Here is a 27,062-nt window from a genome sequence, read left to right as displayed (position 1 = left end):
CCCGAGTGCCTAGAGCCTGTGCTCTGCAACAAGAGAAGCCACCGCAATGAGAAGCCCACACACCGCAACAAAGAGTAGCCCCGGCTCACTGCAACTAGAGAAAGCCCGTGTGCAGCAATGAAGACCCAACACAGCCAAAAATAAATAAATAAAATAAATAAATTTATTTAAAAAAAAGAAGAAAAAGATGTTAAAACAATTATTTGAAAAAAATGTATTTCTGTTATTTGGCTTCTCACTGTTTTCTATCAAGAAATTGACTTTTTTCCCACTTTTAAATCATTATAATTAGTAAAGCAAACTAATATCAAAATTAGAGTAACAATCAAAAGTATCCAGTGTCGGGCTTCCCTGGTGGCGCAGTGGTTGAGAGTCCGCCTGCAGATGCAGGGGACGCGGGTTCGTGCCCCGGTCCGGGAAGATCCCACATGCCGCGGAGCGGCTGGGCCCGTGAGCCACGGCCGCTGAGCCTGCGCGTCCGGAGCCTGTGCTCCGCAACGGGAGAGGCCACAACAGTGAGAGGCCCGCGTACAGAAAATTAAAAAAAAAAAAAAGTACCCAGTGTCACGGGTGGCCTGACCTTCAGTCATACCCACCAGCTCATTCTAGTTTTAGATTCTCATATTGTCATAAGAGAATCAACAACTATTCCACTTCTAGTTGAATAATGTGTCATGATTTTCCATACACATTATTTTATTTGATACAACAATACTTCGACAAACTCAAGTAACTGCATCTTATAGTTAAGGGAACTGTGATCCACTGAGTCCAGCACTTTTTTCTAGTGCCCCACACTTCCACTGCAGTAAAAGTAAGTCCATAAATATGTTGAACATATTTATTGGCAGGATGTTGGGTGACCAGAAAGCAAGCTGATCACAAATCCTCATTAACTGAGAATGCAGTGCACACTTTTTTCCAGGTGGCTCCAGTTTTTAGACAAAGACCAAAAACTATAGCTTCTGTATAAAGGGCAGGACAGGGAAAGAGGCTGTACCGTTAGAAAACTGAGCCAGAACTAGGGCAAACAGGCCTGACAGGTAAACAAAAGCCCTTTTGTCCCAAAACACATTCTTAAATACTTCTCAAATACACAGACAGAATATTTAGAAAATAAGTTTTAATTCCAAAACTCTTCTTGAAAGTAAATCTCTTGCTACCCCAGTAAAGTAGTGATGACATTTTGCCATTAGAAAAGGTAAATGTGTCTTTAGTTCTCATAAGTAGGTAGTGATCACACACGCAGATGTGATCAAGTGTTCTAAAGAATGAATGATAACAAAAATGGTGTTTCTGTAGATATAGCTTCCAATGAAAACTTCCACATTTAAGAATCAATATTTTCTCAAGATGGTGGGATATGAAGAGGTTCTGTTCCACAGTCTGACTTCAGGCAAATCTTTTCATTTCTCTGGGCCTATTCACCCATTCATAGAATGGGGTTGGACCATGTGTGTCCATTAACTTTCATCCTAGAACCTGAAGTGGCCAATACAAAAATAGACAAACGCAACCTAATTATTAACTTAAAAGCTTTTGCACAGCAAAGGAAACCATAAACAAAACGAAAAGACAACCTACAGAATGGGAGAAAATATTTGCAAATGATGCAACCGACAAGGGAATCATCTCCAAAATATACAAAGAGCTCATACAGCTCGATATCAACAAAACAAACAACCAATCAAAACAGGGGCAGACCGAAGATCTAAATAGATATTTCTCTAAAGAAGACATACAGATGGCCAAAAGGCACATGAAAAGATGCTCATTATCACTAATTATAATTAGAGAAATGCAAATCAAAACTACAGTGAGGTATCACCTCACACTGGTCAGAATGGCCGTCATCAAAAAAGTCTACAAATAATAAATGCTGGAGAGGGTGTGGAGAAAAGGGAACCCTCTTACACTGTTGGTGGGAATGTAAATTGGTGTAGCCACTATGGAGAAGAGTATGGAGGTTCCTTAAAAAACTAAAAATAGAGCTACCATATGATCCTGCAATCCCACTCCTGGGCATATATTTGAAGGAAGCCATAATTCAAAAAGATACATGCACCCTAATGTTCACTGCAGCACTATTTACAAGAGCTAAGACATGGAAGCAACCTAAATGTCCACTGACAGATGAACAGATAAAGAAAATGTAGTATATATACACAATGGAATATTAGCCATAAAAAAGAATGAAATAATGCCATATGCAGCAACATGGATGGACCTAGAGACTATCATACTAAGTGAAATAAGCCAGACAAAGACAAATATCATATGATATCCCTTATATATGCAATCTTAAAAAAAAAGATACAAATAAACTTATATACAAAACAGAAATAGACCCACAGACATAGAAGACCAACTTATGGTTACCAAAGGGGAAAGCGGTTGGGGGGTTGGATAAATTAGGAGTTTGGGAATAACATACACACATTACCATATATAAAATAGATAACCAGCAAGGACCTACTGCATAGTACAGGGAACTAGACTCAAAATTTTGTAACGGCCTATAAGGGAAAAGAATCTGAAAAAAAAAATATATGTATGTATAACTGAATCACTTTGCTGTACACCTGACACTAACACAACATTGTAAATCAACTATACTTAAATAAAAATTTAAAAAATGAAAAAAAAAGTTGGCAAATGAGATCACATACAATTTGTAAATATGCCTTGTTCTATTTGGCTTGACACAGTGTGGAAAGGCATCAAACATAACATTTTACCTCTCCCCTCTGTATTTGATATTTATAAGGTAATTGTCACTATAAATAATTTCCAAAGGTAAGATTCAGAAATACATGAGAAATATTTTCAATTACTACCACTGCTACTATTACTACTAATAGTTTACATTTATCAAAACCTTACTATGTGCTAGGCACTGCATTAAGAACTTAACATATATTTTACTTATTTATTTACTTATCTATCCAGCAGCTTTCAAACATATTTTCTATATTGGCTATTTCAGGCTCAAGTAAAATAAATAGTGATTTAAGGGATAAACTAGTTGAGACTCCTGGAAAGGTATTTATGAGTATAAAAGCTTCAAAATGATTTACTTTTAGTGACTTACTGGGAATATTAAATTTTGCTTCTAAGACTTTCATCTTTCTTTATTCCATTATATACATACATACATAAGTGTACACATATATCTTAATACCAAATAAAGCTGATGTATATACTATTATTTTTAGCACTTTATAGATAAGGATGCTGAGGTCCACTGAAATAACGAAGTCTTCAAGGTCTCTGAGCTTAAAAGTCACAAGTTATGCCTGTCCAAAGCCCATGCTCTTAGCCACCAGATGGTAATGCCAACATAAAGTCTGATATCTCCATAGGTAATGCTACCACACTGTTCACGGAACAGCTAATAGAAAACCTAGTCTCATCCAAATTATCACATAAGTCAAATTAATAAAATATTATCTATATATCTGCTAATAAAGTATAATAACCATATATTTGCCTAAAACAATAACAATGATATCTATTATTGTAAAATGTAATAAAAGCCAAACCTTACCATGTACCCCTTTTTAAACCAGAAATTTCCATATTAAGTCAAAGTTGTTGTGCTTCTAGTTTTCCTACTAATCTATAAGTATCTTTTATACAGTGCCATAATAATTGCATCTCTCTTAATAAACTAAAACTGAGAAATATGACTGAGTGTCCTTTACATACTTTAATGCTGTCTCAAATGATCTTGGGCACAGACGACATCACCTACATTTGAGGAAACACTGAAGCTCAAATATGTAAACATCTCCATACTAGGCCAATATCACTGCAAAATAAATTACATTATAAAAATTGTAGGCTATGCCTAAAATGAGGGCAATGGAGTGTGTAACATTTTAGTAATTGTTTTTTTTTTATCATCTAAACCTAAGATCCAAACAGTAATGAAAACTTTCAGGAGCTGCATATTTAAACATTTTTCTGAAATGTAATCAATCCAGAAAGAAATCAGAGATTATGTTACAAATGGAAAGCAACTTCTATTATTTTGCAATGGCTCAAAATTATTCATTAAATTTCATTTTTGAAAACGTCTAAATTCAGAATAACCTGCCAACTTATAATTTGAGAAATGTCAATAACTTCAAAATAATAAGACTTGCATATTTTTTTCTAAAATTACTTTTACATATCTCTCAAGAACATAAGTAATAAGTTTGGATTTATAAATACTGCAAATACTTCAATGACTGCAACAGAGTTAACACAAAAAACTCATTAGCTACAAACGCCATCTTGTGGTCCATTTAAAAACTAATTTTGTAGTATTCTGTAGATCTCTAACTCAAGATCTGCTAAAGATAGAAAAAGCCTTAGATACGAATAACTCCACTTCTGTCATTGTTACATGTGGAAAAATTGGGGCTCCAAAAGATCTAATACATTGGAAATCTTTATAGAAAGAAAATGAGAGCCAAATTTTCATATCTTTTCAACTCATACTTTTCTATACCATATCATCATTGTTTTTTAGCAATAACAAACCAATTACATGAAGTTTGTCCAGTTTAGTACCCCAGACACTTCAAACACCAAGCTTATCTGTGTTTGCTTATCAAACATGGAAATACAACAAACTATAAAAAAGAGCACATTTACTTTCGGATTACTGGAAAACTATCAAGGCACAGCTATGATGTTTAACTACATTATTTTAAAGCATTTCACACATGTCTTCTAATTTTATTCTCCTAAAGACCTGTGAGGGATGTGTGTGGATAGGGCGTGGAGGAAGAGGAGGACCATCAGTACCACTTTTTTTTTTTTTTTTTTTTTTTTTTTGTCCGCGGGCCTCTCCCCTTTTGGGCCTCAGTACCACTTTTTTTTTTTTTTTTTTTTTTTTGCTGTACGCGGACCTCTCACTGTTGTGGCCTCTCCCGCTGCGGAGCACAGGCTCCGGACGGGCAGGCTCACAGGCTCAGCCGCTCTGCGGCATGTGGGAGCTTCCCGGACCGGGGCACGAACCCGTGTCCCCTGCATTGGCAGGCGGACTCTCAACCACTGCACCACCAGGGAAGCCCGGTACCACTTTTTGACAGATTAGAAAACTGGGTATAGAGAAGATATGATGAAGATTTTACAATTAGTGGCAGGCACTCTGATATCCAATTTTAATTTTTTTCATTAGTAAACCCACCTTCTGTTTTCAAGATGTTATATCATGCAGTGTGTGCATGTGTGTTTTAAATCATTTCTTCCTTTTCTTTGCAGGAACTATATATTGGTCCATAGTATATAGTCTGCCATTTATGAAGAACAATAAGAAAATTCTTGATTCAGAATCTAGATAATTTTAGAAATTATTTCATTATCATATATAATCGCCTATTCAAGTATTTGATAAACTTAACTACAGAAAAAGTTATCCAATCCAAAGGGTGGGAAGAGGCACAGACTGTCTATGCTATGGCATAACTGTCCCTTTTACATCTAAGCTCAAATTCGCTTGTACAGATAATTGAGAAATAACTATCTCACAGAATGAGACTGGTGAAAATGTTTTTAATACAAGTTTTTAAGAAAGCAGAAACCTGCAAAACAACAAAAGCTTTAAAATTACATGAACTATAATAAAAGATGTACACAGTTATGTGGAAACATGAGCTATAGCTATGGCTTTGGAATATGCAATTCAGAACAGAAATCATCACTTAATAAAACAACAAAATAGTTAATTACATAATACTTTAGAATTCTAAAAATGATAAACACTCGATTTTTAAGATTTCCTTAGAAGTAAATAAAAGTCAGACCCTGGTGCATTTAAACTGAATTCTATAATTAACTGTGCTTTATATACATTATAATACTTGAATATTAATCAGATTATAAATGTTTAAATGAGAAAAGACACTACCTATGTTAAGTGTAAGAGATGAACAGACTTTTAGAAAACAGAAGGAACTTTAGAGCAGCGCTTCTCAAACTATCTGCGATGATGAATAAGTCTTTTTCTTTCAATCTGCTGAGGACCATTAAGTGAACCTACTGAGCTCACTACTTTGCACTTCATGCCACAAGAAATCACCACAAAAGCTGGATAATACTCGAATTGGCCTATACCTTATTCAACAAAAGTCTAATAATCACCCACTTGGATGCCATGACAATGTCTAATTGCTATAGAAGATTTCAACTGATTACGTTTAGTTTCTGAATCTATCATGTTATAAATCTGTAATTAACAATTTATGAATTGGACATTAGTCCACAGTTTAAGTAGCATCACTTTAGAGATCAACATAATTACCTGAAGTTTCCTAAATTGTGTTCCATGACAGGCTAATCCTATAAGAAGAAATGCTGACCTAGTCAAAGAAATTACATCTTCAGATTCATAAACCATATAAGCACATAAAAGACTCTGAGAACTTTAGTAAAAACGCCTGTTTAACTTTAACTCAAACTTATCTGACTACAGAACCTATCTTTTCTTTCACGATTAACACCCATTAACATTACAAAAACTAATTTCCTATAAAATGCATTGAGAAATTCTAGTACAGACAGAATTTCTGATGTACATTATTCAACAATTGCTTAAAAACTCCCAGTGGCAGAGAACTTATTTCTTTGCATTGCAATTTAATGTAATTTAGAGAATTTTAATACATAGGAAATAATTCCTTCTGTGAATTCAAATTATACAATTTCCAAAAGTTGGTGCTAGATATGTTTTCTGAAGCAACAATAAAACATGTACTCCTTCCATGACTGCCCTCCAAATACCTTTCTTCTTTTCCAATTCCTTGAATGAAGATGCATTTCTTAGACCACTATCACCATGATAACCTTATTCTGACTACATCTTAGTTTGCTAATATTACTATCAAAATGCATCATCAAGTCTGAATTCAGTATTTTGAATAGCTACTAAATAATGGAGATCATTATTTTGTTCTAATTTTTTTTAAGTCAAAAGTGTCTTCTAATATAAAAAGACCTCAATATGCCTCTTATGAAAGTTAAGTTCTGAAAAAAGAAAATTTCAGTGTGGTCACCAAGATAAAGACCCAGTAAATTAAATGACTTAATGTCTGAAAAGTATACTATCATTCTACATGCTGAAGATAATCTTATTGCAAAGTAATTTTGGCTTGAGTATAAGGATTCCTTGTGGTGGGTGGTGGTAGAAGTAGTTAGAAGTAGATTTACTACTTGGAATATGACCTTGTCATCAATGTAGAGGATAACAATTAACCTTATCTGCTATGACAGAGGAGCATTCATTTGTATCACTGAAAAGCTGTATCAAATTACTGAGGTGTAAGTTTAAAAGGTCAGTTGGCTGCAACAGAACAGTGTTTTAAGCCAAGTGGAACTGAAATTTACTGTCAAGAGCTCATATTTACCTAAACTTCTTCAGATGGTTTTACAATAAAAGCTCTAATGAACATTTTTACCAGTTTCCTAAGTATTTTCTAGAGACTATTTCAGACATTAATTTCATAAATGACTTCAGTGAACAAATAAATCTGAGATCTTAAACAAAGGTGAACAGATGTTTTTCTTAGGGAGTTTCTTAGAAACTTTAATGTGCTAAGATGCATTGCCAAACTTCTCCATAAAATGAAACAGTATAACCTAAAAGGAAGACACTTGGCTATGAAGTTGTCATATCCAATGACAGCCAAAGTAAAATCAATAGAAGCAAGTGATTGTGTGATCAAGTATATCCTTAAATATACAATTAGAGACCCGAAGAACTATGCCCTGGGACTTCCTCTGCCATTTGTAATAGTTGATTTAAAAAATTTATAAAATGTCTTTAATGTAGAGTTCCCTCAGCTCAATTTATAATTCTCACCTCTTCACTCATCCAGGATTCCTGGTACAATCTATCAAACTGAGAAGGCAGCTCTGCAGCCTCTGTGATAGCTATAGAGGACCATAATAGCCTCCCATGAGCAATCCAAGCAAGTGTTTTATTGATGAGCTTGTTTCCATAATCGATGGTGAAGTTTCTTATCAGACAGTGAGAATAAAAGGTTTTAGCCTTAGGATGACACAAGGTTATTCCATCTGTTTCCATTGTTCTAGTCACTATTACCATGTACCTTTAGATTCTATTTGAAATAGGAATTGATTGCTCCCCCCAAAAATGATCTCCATAGGATAAATGGTAAAGAGGACAAGATTAATCATTAAACAATCAATAGTGTTGGTCTCTTTACTCAAAATACAAAGGGAAAAACTCCTAAGTATTCAATGGATTGTCATTTAACAGCATTAAGATGAAAACTTGGTGTTTTTCTTTTGATGAAGATGACCATCCCTAAATGAATTGGATGGTGCATAGAAGAGTAGTGTAATGCTGCCTGAATTTGCTAATCCAGACATTCAGGCTTCTAATGAGTGCCTCCCATTGAGTAAAAAAGTAAATAATGTGGCCACAAGAACGTAATGAATTGGAAAATTTAGCTGGCATAAAAATGGTCAGGTTGAGTAAATATCTAAGCATCTTAGCCTCTCAAGCTGGTGGTGTGTTTACTTTCCAGGAAATCTATCCTACCCATTAATGGAAATCTACTGAATCCCCTAGGGTATATAATGTAGTCCTGAAACATTCTTCAAATAGTTCCAAAGATAGACTGCTATTTTCTGAAGAGCTGTTTTAGCACCATCAGATCTGTCTTCCTCGGTCCTAGGGATTAGGTCAGGTACCAGCTTTAGTAAATGTTATGAGGCATGTAAAAAGAAAAGTACCCTGATATGGATTCAAAAATCCCTGTCCTAGATAACTTTGAATTATTCAAGCTCTAGCTAAATTCTTTATTCTTATGATTTGGAAAGGGAGTTGAGACACATTAACCTTAAAGAAAGTATCTGTTTACTCTGTTTCATCCTAAGAGACTGTCAATATAAAAATATAATTGAAATGGTTCAACATAGACCAACTTTTATGCCTCTCTCCCAATATTTAAAAGGAAAACTCAAAAACTACAGGTCATTCCTTAGGACCAAAATGATACTAAACAACTACAGCTGGTTAAATCCTTACTCACTTCCATCCTTCTCTTTACAAGAAAGGCTGTTACTAAGAGTTGAGCAGTATAAGGTGATTGTGTATGGTGCGTAGAAATTACAGAGGTTAACTATTTTGGAAACAGGTGTCATTGTTTCAGTATTTCCCAAAACCTTCTCTGGAGCTAATCTGAGTATTCACCTAGGAAAGAAAAGTAGCCTGCATTTCTCCTGGGTGAGCAGAGTCTGTCGATCTTTCTCTGCGTAAATCAGTTTAAAATTAAAGGCTTCATCTAGGGCTTTGTAAGCACCGCTTTTGGGCAGATAAAGGAAAGGCTTTGCAAGGGTCATTGTAAAAAGAACACGCTAGCCTTCTCTTTTTGTGGCAATGGATAGCTAATGTTTTATTATCTCTTCAAATATACTGAATTTTAGTTACCTTTTATTTGTATTTGCCTAAATCTTGCAACTTACATTTTCATTCTCCTTGATGGAGAGAACAGGAGTGAAATAGAAATGAAGTAGTTCTGTTTTCTCAGTTTCCATAACATGGTTTCCATTAGAGATTCACTTTACTAATTTTATTAGAGTTTATTAATTCCTAATTTTCTTGCTTCCAAAAGAGGCTCCTCACACCTACTTCCATTTGACTTTGGTACTATTTGGAAGTCATTCCATTTTTTTCCAAAACCTCACTTCTTCCTGAAATGTGCCCTTCCTGATACTGTTTCTCTGTATTCATCTCTGACTGTATCTCTCTCTTTACATCTTTGTCTTTCATATTTCATGGTCCACAGATGTAATCGTATCTGATTCTTTAACTGCTTCACTCCTTTTATTACTTTTTAGAATTGTTCATTCCTCTTATGTCATATTCTCTTTTTGAGTCTCCGATGTTGAAATTATACTTTTCTGTAATTTTTTCAAATCACTTTACTAAATTCTACGCAATATGACTGAAAATGGCCAGGGTTTCCTTCCTTTGCTTTCCTTTGACCTCCCAGATTTTGAAAATGGTACTTTCTCCCCAAGTTTCGGTCATGTTACATAACCGTTCCTCTTTGTTGGATGGAATTAGATCTAGAGAAGCTCTTCCCTCTAACTGTTCCTTTTAATTCATGTAGATGAACAGAAAGTTCATAATTTATCTGAGTCCCAACTTTTTAAAAAAGAATGAAATTTCAGACAGAAATCTAAATGCTACTCATCAAAATCTTGCTTAGCTGGCAGTTTTATAATCATTACCAATATAGATTAACCTCTTAAAGTCACAATGCTTGGGAGCTATCTTTACTGGGACCAGGGTGTTTTAAATATTCACAAAAATTTTTTAAATGTTCCAAAGCATGTAGTGCACCACTTAATTTAAAACAAGCAACTCTTTTGCTAGAGTTTATTTTACCATTCCCCAATGTAATAAGGAATACATTTCTAAATAAGAACAACTATACTTGAAGAACTTCTAGGACATTCAATGCTTATCTATTACTTACTTTGTAGAAGAACTGCTATGATACTTATTTTTTAAATTTTCTCTACTTTTTAAATGGTCCATATATAGCTGGACTTGGAATTTAGGAAAGCATTAGTTGTACTATTGATTTGGCTTGATGGTGAAGGCTTGCAATGATTTTTTCTTCATTTATCTTAGAGAAAACGTCCTATACTATAATTGCTTTTCTGCTTCCTAGATGTCCATGTAGATACATATATTTTTATTATTCAGTAATGATAGAACCCTTCTATTAAGCCAGCTCATTACCATTCAAGGAAAAAAAAACTAATTTAAATATTCTTCCATTAAAAAAAGTAATACATTGTAAAGCTGTATAAATCAAGTGAAAAATACATATACTTATTATTCTTCCCTAAGGGCAAGATTTAATTTTGAATTTGAATGTTGCTTAGCATAGGGTTTTGACGTTAATTGAATCTTAAATGAATGATTTTACATGAGGCAATTGACATTCTTAAATAAGACTGATAGTATTTGAAATGAAGCGACCTCTAACCTGGTTATTTCTTGAAATTCTTATCAAAAAAGATTTTAAGTCTAGTGTTCATAATTATTTTTAATAGTATTATTTATGAGAGCAAAAAATTTACAAAACTGCTTAATTATTAGTAGTTCTCTTCACTAATAAAGGTATGTTAACATAATGTACTAGAAGATTATGTCGTTATATAGAGAAGTGTTTAAACAAATAAAAAATACAGAACTCAAAATAATACATATCCACTATAATCATCATGACACAAACAAGTAACATATGTTTTTATGTTGACACATTCGAAAAGAACCATGCAGAAATTTTAAAATATTTTTATCTGCATATAGCAAATTATTTTTCTATAATTGCATTTAAGTATAGCCTTCTCTAGGAGATAAGGTTATGGGCATTCTTTATTTCCTCTTTATACATTTGTGTACTTAGCTCTTGTCATTTTTTTGTTTTTCATGTGCATGTACTAATTTTCAAACCAGAAAATGAGGCTCTGAAACGACTTCCATACATTAACTGATAATTCTAAAATAAACTGTGCAAAGAAACAAATGTTATAACTTCAAGTATTATATTCACTTAACTACAAACAGTTTTACTTGTCAAAAATTAACATTATGTGATCTTTCCATGATTATGATATTAAAATTAAACTTTCAAAGGGTATATTCTTTCAGTTTATAATACCTACCAAGGATTACTTCCTTTCAAATCTCTTCACCATCATCATAATCATCAGCATCAGTATCATCAACAATTGAAACTTACACTCTTTTGTACCTACTAAAGAACAATTAGAAAATGTCCACGTACTTTATCCAGCATGTCATATTTTATGGTTTCAGCATCCCTTCACATTTTAGCAAGAAATAATTTTCTTTGGTTATCTGGATACCAAGATACTTTGAAATTATTCACCTATGTTCAACTGGATTTTTGTTTTATTGTTTCATTATTCTTGTTTTTATAAAGACTCAAATTTATCCGCAGTTATTGGTCATATAGAACAAAATTGGGAATAGCTTCATTTCACCTACTCAGAGTTTATTTGGAGATACCTGTTTTATATTCGGTGTCAACTGTCTCCAAGTAAATTCACACATCTAAGTATAATATTTCAATATGACAATAATTGGTTTCTGATACAGACCTATATCTCATATTTACAAACTGATTTTCCTCTTTCATTTTAATATTTAAATTTTAAGTTGTAAACAAACTGTGACCATTTTACTTCATAAAAGTCCAAAGGCAAATGTTTATACCCCATTTCTTCTATCACACTAGGAACAAACCCCTTTGGTGATTTATTTTTACAAATGTTGATGAAAACAGAAGTATTTCCATAATAATATGATTAAATTAAAAAGGGACTGGAAAGATTCTGCAATATTTCACTTCCTTGTATATCTGAGATATTCTGAAGTTAACAGTCAGCAGACTGTTGCTGTTTCAGGCCACACAGTTTGTGTGTTAGTTAGGAAGCCGTGATTATATAAGGGCCCCAATTTCCTGATTATGCTTGGACTGATGTCTCAAATCAGTTAAGAGTTATTCACTTAGGAAAAAAAACAATAAATAACTGGAGCTGTAGGGATCTTGTGAAGTTATAATAAAGAAAACCAGAGATTCCTCCAAATATATACATCTAAGATGCAGTACACTTGATATAATTTTAGCAACATGTAGAAATATAATTCATTTGGAGGAAAGGGTGAAAAACATACTGATATAAACTGCTGTGAAGAACAAAGTTTGCAATATGGCAATATGGCACAGTGATGCTAATTTAACTATTTCTAATAAAACTGTATTTTGTATAAACTGAGTGCAACCTATGAGTGTGACAAAAATATGTATTTATGTGACAGGTACAGTCAAAACTCAAACATTTCATTTGGAGTTCAATGGAATTGCCATGAACATTTTCTCTTAAAAAAATAAAAAAGCAAACTTAGAAAAGTTTTGCAGACTTTATCATTGAAAGGAAAACATAGTAGGTGCATTTGTCACATGACTTTTATAACTTAATATACTTATGTTTTATAATCACAATCACTTATAGTATATTGTATATCTTAATTTTCAAGGCATTTTCTTAAAAATTATTTCGCTTAATTGTCATAACACTACTATAAGGTCAGTGTGGACAGGTTCTATTGTAAAGGAGAGATAAAGTTATTTCTGTGGATTTAAAGAGTTAAGTGGTAAAAAAAGCCTATGTTGATAAATGCGCTTTATCCAACAGAAATATTTTAAATCATTTCAAAATCTGAGATTTACGAGAAATTCCTTTTAGAGACTTGAATTTAGTTAAGGTTGTTAATGTAGAATAAAAAAATAGGAGAGGTAGAAAATGATCTTTCCAATCCCACCTGCTAAAAAGAAAATCACTTGAATCTGTCCACTAATCTCTAGCCCACTGCCATGAGACCTCTATGTCAGTTCACATCTCTGTCTTTGTTGCTACGTTTTCTAACTAGGCTCAACATGTTTAGTTTTGTTCCACTCTGACCCATATAGCCAGTGTGATCTTTCTAAAAGGCAAGTGCAATAGATATTGCCTCTTCCCTGCTGAAAAGTCTTCAATGGCATTCCCCATTTCCCTTAGAATGAAAAATAAAAGACAAAGCTTATAAGGCCCTCTTCAGCCTAATAGCGTTCAGGACATACTAATGTAAAATATGACATGTTGGCATATTAAGATGAATGAGTTTGAGAATATGGCAGAAGCAGAAAGGTCACTTTGACCTTCTTCCAACCCTTATCTCACGAAGCAGGTCATAAAACCCTCATACAAGAGGTGGCCTCCTTAAAACCAGAGGAAAAAAGAAGCATCTTTACCTCCAAAGACAAAGGGACACTGAGAAGACTCCTAACAAAAAGGACTTGCTAAATTCCCTCCAGTTTATTTCACTTAACTCTTACTCCTTAACCTACCCTATTTCTACATGACAGCCCACTCTTCATCAAACTTAGCGTAGAAATACTCAGATCTGTTTCTTCTGGTCTAGATTTGCTCATGAAGGCTCCTGTACCACAAAGAACTTACATTAAATCAACATATATACATTTTTCCTGTTAATTTATCTTTGTCAGTTTCATTTTCAGACCCAGCCAGGAAACCTAAGAGGATTGAGGAAAATTTTTCCTCCTCTACAAGCTTCCTTTTTGAACTCAACATCACCTCCACTCCACCATCCTTCAAAGAGAACCTCAGTAATTTGAACATGTACTCTCTCACTTCTCGTCTTTTCTCTGCCTGGAACTCTCTTACTCACATCTTTATCTGGCTACCTCTCATTCATCATTCATTAAGGTCTCAGCTTAAACACATCCTCTGAGGAATCCTCCTCTTTCCCTGCAATGTCTTTCTATCCTGGAACTTATTATACTTTATTATCATAACGTTTTATTTTAATTGTCTGTTTCTCTTATTGACTGTAACTACATGAGAAAGGGACCGTGTTTGTCCTGCATACTGTGGTCTCTCCAGGGCCCAGCACAGTGTCTGGTGGTAGTAGGGGCTCAAGTAATTCTTGTTGAATGAAAATATCAGTATCAGTTAGATAATCTTGCAAAATATAAAATATTTTAGTTCAAAGTACCTTTAAACTAGCAAGCAGTATAGACTACAAAGGATAAAATAATTCTCTTAATGTATCAATTTTGTATCGTCATTAACTCAGTCAGAGATAAGGTTAAAGATGTATGTTTAAAATATACCTTCCAGGAAAAGTATGTTCAGAATACGCTAGATGAATGGGAACTTCCCTGGTGGTCCAGTGGGTAAGACTCCGCACTCTCAGTGCAGGGGCCCCGTCATCGACCCCTGGTCGGGGAACTAGATTCCGCGTGTATGCTTGCAACTGTGTCCGCATGCCACAACCAAGACCCAGCACAGCCAAAATAAATAAGTAAATATTAAAAAAAAGAAAAGAAAAAGAAAAAGAATGAAGTTGTACCCCTACCTCATACTATATTAAAAAAAAATTAACTCAAAATGGGTCAGATACCTCAATGTAAGAATTAAAACTATAAAACTCTCAGAATATGCTAGATGAAGAAAGTGATAGCATAAAATTCATTTAAAATAATAACTGCTTTGCGGAATTGTTAGTTGTTCAAAAAAGGTAATCATTTGAAAAGAAAAATGTTGACGAGGCTCTTTCCTGAATTAACAAACAAACAAAAAACAACTGAACTAAAACTAAACTGAACTAATGCTCCTTTTTTGATTTTTTTGAATAGCTACAGAAGGCATGGTAGGGGTGGCAGGGACATAACGTATAAGCCCTGAACTAATTTTCAAACCTTTGGTCCTTTCCTCATTTTGCAAACCCTTTTTAATACAAGAAAAAGAGAGGAAAAGGAAATAAGATAGGAGAATCATTAGGAAGCATGATCAAGTGCTTTTGAAGAATTCAAATCCTTCCAAAACAAGAAACTGAGGGGAAAACAGACACAATAAAATGGTAGCATAATTCTTTCTCACATCAAGCTCAGCTCAAATTAGGTACTTGGGCATGCTGTGTAGGAAGGAAAACTTATCACCCTCCCTCCACATATACACATTTGTGTCAGTGGGTGGGTTCAGTGTTACTATATTAACTGGCAACTCCACTGGCACTGAGCCACCGAAGAGGCTTCTGAATGTGACACTTGGTTCCTGAACAGACTCTTTCAACACAAGACATATAGAAAGTAAGAGAGGATAACATTTTAAAAATGAAGCAATACCACATATCACTAATTACCTGTTCATAAGAGTGGATATTCTCCTCAGCCATATCTGTAAATGCTGACTTGATATCATTTTGCATGTTTTGTTTCCATCTTTCCCAATCTGCTTTCAAGGCATTATTAGCGCACTCCACTTTATCTTCCAGTTTTCCAATCTCTTCCGTAAGCTGAATTAGATCACAAAGAGATCAACTGATCTATGTATTCCTGCCACTAAGTGAATTCTTAAAGTCTAAGCTGAATATTATAAAAAACAGTTTAAGAAAAATACTTTTTTTGAAAAGTCACCAGTATTTACCCTGTATACTAACTAGTTAAAGTAAAGAGAACACTGGATTCAGAGATGTCAAGTAGAGTTCTAAGGTCTGCCACCAATTAGCACTTGACTTTACCTAAATCTCTCTAATCTTGGGCTTCAGTTACACTATTTATAAAGCAAAGGAAATTGGACTACAAGTTATTCCAAAATTTTTTTGCAATAACTCTCTAATTACCACTGATTGTGATGAAATATTTATGTTAAAAGATATGGTTGGGGGCTTCCCTGGTGGCGCAGTGGTTGAGAGTCTGCCTGCCGATGCAGGGGACACGGGTTTGAGCCCTGGTCTGGGAAGATCCCACATGCCGCGAAGCAACTAGGCCCATGAGCCACAACTACTGAGCCTGCACGTCTGGAGCCTGTGCTCCGCAACAAGAGAGGCCATGATAATGAGCGGCCCGCGCACCGCGATGAAGAGTGGCCCCCGCTTGCCGCAACTGGAGAAAGCCCTCGCACAGAAACGAAGACCCAACACAGCCAAAAATAAATAAATAAATAAAAATTAAAAATGAATATCTGCTTATAAAAGAAAAAGATATGGTTTCACATGTTCAGCTTCCCCTTCCTACTCCTCATTTTTCAGCTGTTTTTAGCAGAAAGCTCAGTTAACTGACATGTTATAACATCCGTATAGATTATGTAGTCCAACCTGGAGGCCCAGGGGATTAACTTGTCACATTCCACTCAGCTGGTAACAGAGGCAGGTTTATATCACAAGACACCTGACACCTAGTCCACACTCCATTAGACAGGCTGAGTGTGACAGTCATACCTCCTCCTCAACTTACCCACCAACCTTTGAGCATGGAACCCATCAATTTATTGCTTTATATTTAGCACATTTATATAAATTTTTATATATTTATGTATATTTTATACACATATATTTATTCATATAGTCAGCATACATTTATTTATTAAGTTCCTTCCCCATACCAGGCATTATTCTAGGACTTGGAGATTCAACAGTGAAGACAATAGACAAAAATCCTTGTTTTTACCGGAGCTGATATTCAACTGGGGAGAGACAAACCATAAGCAAGATAAATGAAATATGAACTATCATTTGATAATAAGTGTCAAAAAGAAAAATGAAGCAGAAAGGTAGAGAGGGAGTATAAGAATGATGCAATTTTAGATAAGATGGCTGGGGAAAGCCTAAATAAGAAACTGTCATTTGAATAAATATCTGAAGTTGATGTGAGAGTGAACCATGGGGTTCTCAATCAGAAAAGCATTCCTGGCTGAGGAAGAAACAGGACAATGGCCTAGAGGTGGAAGCATGCCTGGATGGTCCAAGAAGAATAAGGAGACCAGCATGGCTGTAGCAGGTGGCAGAGTTAAAATAGAGGGAAGCTCTTAGGAGATGAGGTCAGAGAAGCAGTGGGTGACCAGATCTTACTGAGCCATGCAGTCCATGGTAAGGATCTTAGGTTTTATTGAGTGAGACCCAAAGCCAGAGAGATTCAAGCAGAAATGACACCACCTCTCCCGTGTTTTAAAAGGGGCATATTATACGTTACCACTATTCCTTGGCTCCGAGTATTTGAAAGAGGCTATCATTTAAGAAGGTCCCCATTACAGACATGCTAAAACGTGAAAATGTATGTCTTAGAATCAAAAAAATGTTATTTTACTTCCAATGCTTGTTTGAAATATTCTTTTTATTCATTTGTCAATATTTTGCTGTGAAATTTCACTGCTGACTTTATTTCATTGCAGCCATATTTGCTTTTGTTTCCCTAAGAAAAGACATTTGGTATTATATAAATCTTTTATTACCTATGGGAGATCTATTTCAGTAGTAAGGTTGGTTTTCATGTTTTGTGTGTGGCGGGAAAATGTGTTTTTTTCACTTTCTTATTTTGTTTGTAAACTATCTCAGTGAGGCCATTTATTACTTTATGGGTATGTATGACTCTTTGGGGGTAATTATTTTGCTTAATCACAGAGAATTTGTCTAAAAGGATGTTAATGGGATTTCTCATGGTGGACTGTGGATGCTGGAGAATAAGCTAAGGTAAAATTTTACTGACAGGCCAAACTCAAACAGGATCCGGAGAAAGCTCAGGGGCCGGTTACAAAACCTCACTCCTCTGGGCTGTTGGATGGAATCTTGCCATTTTCACAGCCAGATGGAGATGATTAGAAAAGTGTCTTTTTTTATAGCTAGGATGAAGAGGTACCTACACCAACTGTAACTGCACTGTTTTTCTCCTCTGCTTAGGTTTTGCAGTCTAGAAGTGCCATGCACTGGAGTGGAGTGGGATTACTGGCAAAGTTCTTTACTGAAAGTGGCTTTAGGAAACACAGTATCTAAATCATATATTCTATCTTCCTTCCCCTCCTGATGGAGCTTAAAATGGTGTTACTGCCGTAAGGGATTTAAACAGTCTTCCCCTTTTCAATCCGCAACTCCCTCTTCTAAAAGCCCTTGTTAGTGGTAGTCAGGCTGGTTGGTGCTTCTGCTCTGGCCCAGAGCTACTGCATTCCTAAAGAAGTCCTGTCCTGTTCTCTGACTTCACTCCCACCTACAGAAAGAAGCTTTGTAGCCTGATCAGCATGGCACTGGGATTAAGATGACTAATGATAGGTTAGACTGATCGCAGACCCCACGTCTGTCTTTCACAAGCTGTGTGACACTGGGTAAGAGTACTTTTTGAAGCCCTAGTTTCTTCATCTGTAAAATGAATATAAAAATGACACTACCTATCTCGAAGGGATTTTTATTAAAAGTTGCCTGAGATAATGAACGCATTCATTGATGTGCACAGTGCCTGACATTTTTTCTACTAAACTGTATCTATTACTATCATCATTACCACCATTACCACCAGTACCACCACCATTACCACCATCATCATCAGTTGGTGAAATGGAAATGGATTCCCTCTCCTCTTCCAGTATTTTGGTCTCTGGGAATATACCATTTCTTTGCCAGGGTCTAGGTCTTAATTTCTAGTGCTATTTCTTGATTTATTCTCACCAGTGTAGAAGAGGATACATATGTTCTAAATATACGTGATCAATTCCTGTCATTTTTTTGGAGGCTATATATATATATATATATATATATATATATACTGACCACTTTTTATTTCTTTGATGATTCCATCATTATTTTAGTTAGAAAAGGAAAAAAGAGACATTAGGTATTTCCTCACACTGAATCATCTTCCCCTAATTTTGACTTGAAGAAACTCTAATTGACAATAAGCACAAAACACTTAATTCAAAGTAGGAATGATCTGGACTATTATCCTTCCTACCAATTTACAAAGGCATATTATTAGATTTCCCTTCCCTTAGTTGACTGCACTTTTAGCAAGTTCTTTGGTACAAGGAACTGTGCATTTAGATGGTGCAATCCAGGCTCTCAACATAAACACTGAACAAAATTTCACCGAAGTGGGAGAGTAACGTGTTAGGCACCTGGCGGGCCAAAGAAGCCCGTCTAGTGCTTCAGCACCCCTCTAACCACAGAGCAGGTTTCAATAACTCTAAAAGTAGGGAATTATAGTTTCTACCGGAAAGCAGCATAGAAAAGACTGAGTTTAAAAGGATTAAAGCTTGAATCATTCATTTCACAAATACTGGAAACGACTTGGCCCTCTGTTGGTGGAAAAACTGAAGAAGGAAGCAATCCTTTTTGCCAGGAAAATGTTGTAATATCAGAATAAGTAATAAAAGATTATAATATAGTGAAAAATAAAGATTTAGATTTAACTGCAAGGCTAATGGGTAATCTCTAGCTTCAGTTATATTCAGCTAGAAATGAGCCATACAATTAAGTGAAAACCATTAATACTAAGAGCTCAGGCAAACAAAAAAATATCCTTCTTCAATAGCGAGTACCTACTATAGCACCAGGAAAAGCAGCAATAATAATGACCACTTATTGTATTTCTGCCATGGGCCACTGTATTAAGCTATATACTTTACATATATTATTTCATTTAATCTGCATAATAATATTGCAAATTTGGTAATATTATCTTCCTTTTACAAGCTGGGAAACTGGGAGAAAGAAATAAAAGAGATCACACAGCTTTTTGTGGCATCATGGAGATTCAAGTGAAAATACATGCTCTTTCCATAGTGAGTGAATAGCCCCAAGCTAGCTTGCGTGTGGCTTTCAAGGTTAAACTGATTCAGCTCTTACCTTAAGGAGTTTGTTATCTTTTAAAATGCAGATATGCAAAAATAAAACAAAAACCAAAGGCTATAATACAAAGCAGAATGTGATATATATCATAAATGGAGGGAAAAAATTAAAGTAGTACATAGAAAGATACAGCATGGAGGATTAATTCCAACTTTGGTAGGGGACATTCCAAGTGTTAATTTGCTAGGCAGTGAGTGGGGAAGAAGACATCTGGATGAGGGTATGGCATAAATAAAACCACAGGGATGTTATGCTATAGAGTGTGACAAAACAATGGATAAGAGATAGTTTGGAAGCTGGAGGTGGGCAAGGAGAAACATGGGAAATGCAGCTGGACAGGCTGATTGAAGATTGACCACTAGAGGGTGTAAATGCTATTGAGCATGAAATGGATTCTGTAGGAAAAGGTAAGCTACCGAAAGTTTTTGACCAGGACTGAAGTATACTTCAGATAGATTCCTGAGTCAGAGATATGCAAGGATGCTTAAAAGAGAAAGGGGGGAGGAGGAGGGGAAGAAAAGAAACCAATTAACCTGCACTGGGACTATGGAGACAGCAATAAAAATGATGAAGATTTGGTTCATTCCCACTCACTCATCCTGCAGCATTCACTCAGCATCTATCTAGTCTCTGTTAGGAACTAAGATGAAGGGTGAAAACACAGTCCTTGCCCTCAAGGACTCATGCCTAAGGGGAGAAATAAAAAAAAAAACAACAACTGGATACAGAAAATGTGAAATGCAGTTCATGTGAAGCAAATAGGGTGTACAGTCCTAGAAGCATGTTTACTTTGAAGTTTCTAAAAATCGCAGGTGGTCTGTCAAGGTTGGTACCTAGAGTGTGAGTAGGGGAATAGCAAAAGAGGAAAGAGAGGCAGCTGCCAGGTACTAAAGGGATTTCCCTGGGGGGTGTTTGGATTTTTCAAACCAGGACCAGGAAAGCAGCAGTAACAATGAGATTCCTGATACAGGGGATACAGAGAGGAGGAGATCCTAAGACACAGAATCAGTAGGGGCTGGCAACTGACTAAGTATGGGTGGGCACTGGAAGAAAAGATAAGATTATCTGATATTTTTAACTGGATAGCATTCACTGGAAGAACAGGTGGGGTAGGGTGAGATAGGAAATGAAGGCCTAAAGGCAACAGTAATAGTCTTGCAGGGTGAGGTATACATCAAACAACTTTTGGAGGTCAACCCTGTGACATGTTTCACTAAAAATTCTTACTATAATTCTTACAAAGTGAAAAAAAAAAAAGGACTTATCCCTGAGAAGGAACTTATCCCTGAGAAGGAACAGAGTCATGGAGGAAAAAAATAAAGGAAATAACAATGAAAAAAAGAGAAAAATATGATCATGCTAAAAATAGTCCACCATTAACATCAACATATTAAATGTTAAAGTAATATTTAATTACTATGCTTCATTATTTCTCATCCATGAAAAGTACAGTCTAGGAGGTGGGTGTCAGATCAAAGAATAAAAGATGCATGAGGTTCATGTCATATCCCATCAACTTGGATGTACCCTAGATTCAGCTGAAGGGTGCCCCTTCCTTTACTTGTTAGATTGAGCTTGTTTTGTTTCTTTGATTCAGTTCAAGGTTATCTAGAGAATGGTCTGACGGCTAAAGGGCCAAGAACTGACATACTCGTTCTGTCCACATCAGTTATAGCTCTGAACCCTGGTTATATCATATTATGAATGTTTGTCACAGGTCATGTGGGAAAGTGGGTAAAATAATTTGGATGAATCCACACAGATCATTCATTACTGCTAGGAAATAAAGCCTACATTCTAATGAAATAGCCCTGTGGACCATTTCTACGATTATAGACCATTACACTATTTTTAACAGTTACTCAGTTTTTGAAGCACATGTCTGCTAAGACAACCACAGGTGCACTGAATCCCTCAAACCCATTTAACCACCTTGGAGGTTTTCCTCCTTATTCCCTCAAAGCTGACTTTAGAAAGTGAAACCAATCCAGAAACCCTATAACATTTTAATAGTTTTTATTAAAATAGGCCTTTTATAGATTTTAATTTTCTATGACTTTTATACATTTAAATTTGTAAGAACATATTTTCCCATAAGTACAACCATCAGAAATAGATGGATTTTTATAGAAAAGTTAGATAAACCCATGCAAATACAGTTTATTTATTACCTTTCTGTAAGCAAATGATTATCTAAAATATAAAAATTTTTTTCACAGAAAATTCGTATTTTATTAACAATAAAAAAGATATAAGTGATAGAACATTTTAGAATCCCATAATAAAGACAAGTTTTTTCCTTTGTGACAAAATGTTGTCTTGGAAATTATATCAGAAACATCTATTTATTTATAAATAAAATATTACAGATGTGAACTGTATAATCACAAAGTTAGGGTAGCAAATAAAATAGGGTAGCGAATAAAATATGAAAAATATTTTTAAAAAGAACATACTCCACAAATATACATCTCCAAAAATATTTTATAATAAATAAAAGTTTGGAGACAAAAATGGGATTACCTGTATACTCATCAACTATTTAAGAGGTAAATACAATGTATCTAGAGTACGTATATTTGATCTAATACTAAACATTAAAAAATAATTGGGCTTTTCTTAGAGATTAAAGTGTGCTTAAAGATGATTAGGTAGGCCTTTTGCTCTTAAGATTTAAGGTTGATCTTTTGATGCTATTTCTCTCAATATATTTTCAATACAGAGGCAAGAACTTTTATATTTACTAATAGAGACAAGAATTATTCCACTGGATTTGCTTGGCTATACTATGTCCTCCTGCAAATGGAGTCTGAGAGCTTATCTGGACTTTCTGGCAGAGAAGTGCAGGTATTTAGGAATTACTTTAGAATAGCTTTAGATTTGGCAAGGACTATGAAAGACAGCAATTAACTTTTGGAGGGATGGCACAAGATATGGGTAACTATCTAGCCAGTCAGATGAGTGAAATCACCTTTACTACTAAGGAGGAGATGACAAACAGCCCGATTTCCTTTACATTCTTGCTGGATAGCCTTCTGATTATCTTTGCTTTCTTTGTCTCTAATGTTATCAAGAATGGTCTGATAGTAAGAAAAAGAGGAATTTACAATAGGTGTCTCGAAGCTATGTTGAGGGATAGAGTTAGGAAAAGGAGCTGTGTTTGTGCATGTATGTTGTACATTCTTAACATCTGCCTGCTCACCAGCAATGCTAAGTCCCTACTATGATCAGGTCCTGAGCTGCATGTCACACGTGGCGTCTCATTTAACTTTCTCCATAACTCTTAGAGGTAGCTTTCTTCCCCCCCGTCTAGCTGGTCCAAGTCTTACAAAGTAGACTTTGCACATGATGAATGTGGGTCCGTGTAACAGTGTACTTTCAACGTCCTTCCACCAGCTCTCAATTATGCTTTTCTTCTCTTGAATTATTTGGCAAACTCAATCTAAGTTGATTTTTAAAAAAAATATTTCCTGCCCCCCCACTTTAATTTGATTTATTTGTGCTCCTTAAACCTCTATTCTCCTCCAAAATACAGTTTCTTATTACCTTCAATAAGATGAAAGAACAAATAAATTGAGAATAAAAGTAAACATTCATTCAACAAATCTTTAAGTGCTTACTGTGTCCCAGGCATTAGCCCAGGAACATGACCAAGAGCACAGGGGTGAATACGAGAGGGAAGGTCCCTGTTGCTGGGAGCTTACAACATAGTAGGGGTTTCAGGTCCACACTGCATTGGGCATTCCATGCCACCTTACCAACTACCTTAGAGTCTATCAATGAGCTTGTTCTTTTTGCATAAAAAAAAGGAAGTACCTCCCAAAGTAAATTTTAAGAAATCCAGAATATCTAGATTCAAAAATTTCCCCAGAAAAGGAAATGTATTTTATATCTAATAAATATCCTCACTGCATCTTTCTCAGTTGCCTTACGGTATTAATAAGTATTGTATTTGGCTCCTCCTCTCTTTTATCCATGAATTTTAAAAATTTCATAATCACACACATTTATAGGACAGTGATCTAGAGCCTGCGCTCTGAAGTCCATGGGTGATAGTCCTGACCGTGCTGACCTTAGCTAACTAAATTCAGTTCTGTGATAGGCTGCCGTTTCCTCATCTGTAGAATGAGGAAAAAGAAAGTACCTACTTCACAGGATTGTTTTTGAACAACATGTTAGCAAAGTGCCTGAGACTTAAGCATTTAATACATGTTAGGGTTAGAGTGGCACTCCAGAGTGATTATGGAAGGACAATTGTTAGGGTCTCGGAAATGTCCTGACTGAATCTGCCAGCTCACTCACTTCTACTATGTTAGGGAATACTTACTGAGGACATGCATATAAAAGGAACAGCCATAGGGGAAACAAAGAGACATTAATAGCTCAGAAAGCTCCCCAAATGCTCCAATATGCCTGAGAGTATTGGTGGCTGAATGGACAATGTGGCCATGCCAAAAAGTCTATGTAAGGCCATTCCAATCAGACCCTTCTCCAAATCAGATGGGCAAGGCCAAGAAGTCCAGAAATTACCTCCATTTTGAGGAACTAGGTTACCACATTACGTCAATAAATTATTCCACTCTAATACAAGAAATACTAGTATCTTGCTAATTTATGGAATGATAAAACCCTAAGACAAACAATGCAGATGGAGCTTCCCACACTGATTCTGAAAGTTCCTTAAAATATACTTCCTAGTAACCAAAAAAACCTGTCCAGCAACTTAAGAAGACCCCCTATACTTCCAAACATTCTCTTATGCCTTTAGTTTTTCTTATTCACCAGAGATCAGTTTTTAGAAAACATATTAGTTCCTTCAAGAACTATTTGTTGAGCACGTACTATGTGCCAAGAGTACCACGCTAGACACAGCACCCCTATGTGAAATATTTTCCTTCTTTTCTCACTCAATTTTTGGCACACTGATGTCATAGAGGTACATCTTTACTTAAATCAGAAAGTCCTCCTAATTCTGATAGTTTCATGATGAGACCAGTACAGAATGACTTAATGTGTGTTTCTTAAATTGGGATTTCTATATCCACATCAATACTCAGTGATAACATAAAGGATTGCCAATGTCATAAATAAATGTGGCATAATCTTGTCATAGATATTTTATGGAGATCAGAGAAAAATATTTTTAAATTAACATAAATATATTATGGAGTAGTGATATTCATATGAAACTTTAAAACAGGACACCTTAATGAAATTTTGATCTTGCACTGGCCACGAATGGGTCTCTCAGACTACTGAGGTATACATTCCAACTTTCCTATACCAAAGAAAGTAAACTCTTTTCATAAAAATGTTTGAACTACACACTGCATTACAATGTGTTAGAAGGAAATCTGCTTGACTGCTGAACTACATATTTAATAAAGATTAATACACTTTGGCATGATAATTCTAGGTGAGTTAATTGCCATGATTACCAAGTTTTATCAAAGTATCATTTATAAAAATTACAGATTGAGAAAGCAGCTTCCCCATAGTCTATTTCTCCAGGAATAGCTGCCAGGATGATAGAAGGAAAGTCAAACTTTTTTCAACGACTTTGATCTATCACTGCTAAACAGCAGTCTAGGGAAAATTTCACTTACCTCTCTAAGAAAGAACCACCGTCTCTGACTATTTAATCATCCCCATCCTTCATCACTTATCCCTGACATTATAATCTACAACTAGTGGCAAGTAAGCACCCCTTTTCCTCACCCTATGACTGTCTCTATTTACAAGTACAGCAGTTAAGTTCATGTGGGCAGCATGATTAAAATTTAGAGTCTCTCCAATATCATGACTGAGCTCCTAACATCTGAAGAACTTACAAAGGTCTGCTCCTAACGCATTATTGGAAGAGTTATTTTCCTAATGAATGATAGCAATCTCACACAAATTAGTCTAGCATGTAGAATTTATAAGGATAGCATGACCTGGATACAAAAACTGACATTTCTGGTACGCAATGGTAATTACAAATCACTCTCCCCCTGCCCCCAGCTTTATCGAGGTATAATTGACAAAGAAAAAAATTGCATATGTTTGAAATATACAACATGATGACAAATCATTCTTATTCAGAAATATAAACATAAAAGTCCTAAAAGTTGAGGTAGCCAAATCCAGCAAAGGCCAAGTTGAATTTATCCCACGGATCCAAGGATGGCAAAAATGAGAAAATCTCTCAGTGTAAATCACCACATTAAGTGAATGATGAAGAAAAATCATACACTTACAATGAGTCGGTACAGGAATCCACACAATAAATTTGAACACCCACTTATGAATCAACTTCTCATCACATAGGAGTAAATAAAAACTGCCTTAACCTGATTAAAATATATATACTTTAAAACGTTTAGCAAACATCAATACTAATGGAAAAAATCCTGAAAGCATTTACTTTAGCATCAGGGATAATACAAGGATGTCCCATCACTAATAACTTTACAATGCATTTTTTAGCCAGCTCAATAAGAAATGAAAAAATAAATACAAGGTCTAAAGATTGAATAAATGAGACAAAACTATCAATATATACCCATAAGGTTTTCTACATAGAAAATCCCAAAGAATGTACAAAGAAATTATTAAAACTAAAAATAATTTAGAAGATTGCTGGATATAAGATACATATGCTAAAGTGAATTATATTTCTATACTCTGGCTCAAAAAAAGTTAGAAAATAAAACATTTTAAATATATAATTTATGATAAATACAAACAAAACATAAGGTACTTAGGAATACATTTATGGAAAGATATAGAAGACCGTTTTGGAAAAAAGCATTTTAAAACTTATTGAGAGATATCAAAGAAG

At 35.1% G+C, this 27,062-nt stretch overlaps 1 protein-coding gene across 2 annotated transcripts in view; it reads right to left on the bottom strand.

Moving 5' to 3' along the window:
• Positions 1-27,062, bottom strand: part of SNX7 (sorting nexin 7) — a 100,241-nt gene that overhangs the window by 6,842 nt on the left and 66,337 nt on the right. The window contains exon 8 of one of the 2 annotated variants that reach the window (XM_024751301.1): positions 15,770-15,922. The exons of the other annotated variant lie outside the window; for it this stretch is intronic. Within the exon in view, the coding sequence (XP_024607069.1) occupies positions 15,770-15,922 (153 nt within the window). The remainder of the gene's footprint in view (positions 1-15,769; positions 15,923-27,062) is intronic. 2 annotated transcript variants of the gene reach the window in all.

This window comes from Neophocaena asiaeorientalis, unplaced genomic scaffold, assembly GCF_003031525.2.
Source record: "Neophocaena asiaeorientalis asiaeorientalis breed wild unplaced genomic scaffold, Neophocaena_asiaeorientalis_V1.1 scaffold147, whole genome shotgun sequence".
In the NCBI taxonomy this organism is placed as follows: Eukaryota; Metazoa; Chordata; class Mammalia; order Artiodactyla; family Phocoenidae; genus Neophocaena; species Neophocaena asiaeorientalis.
The sequence above is the reverse complement of the archived record's forward strand: the minus strand, read 5'-3'. Positions and strand labels throughout refer to the sequence as shown.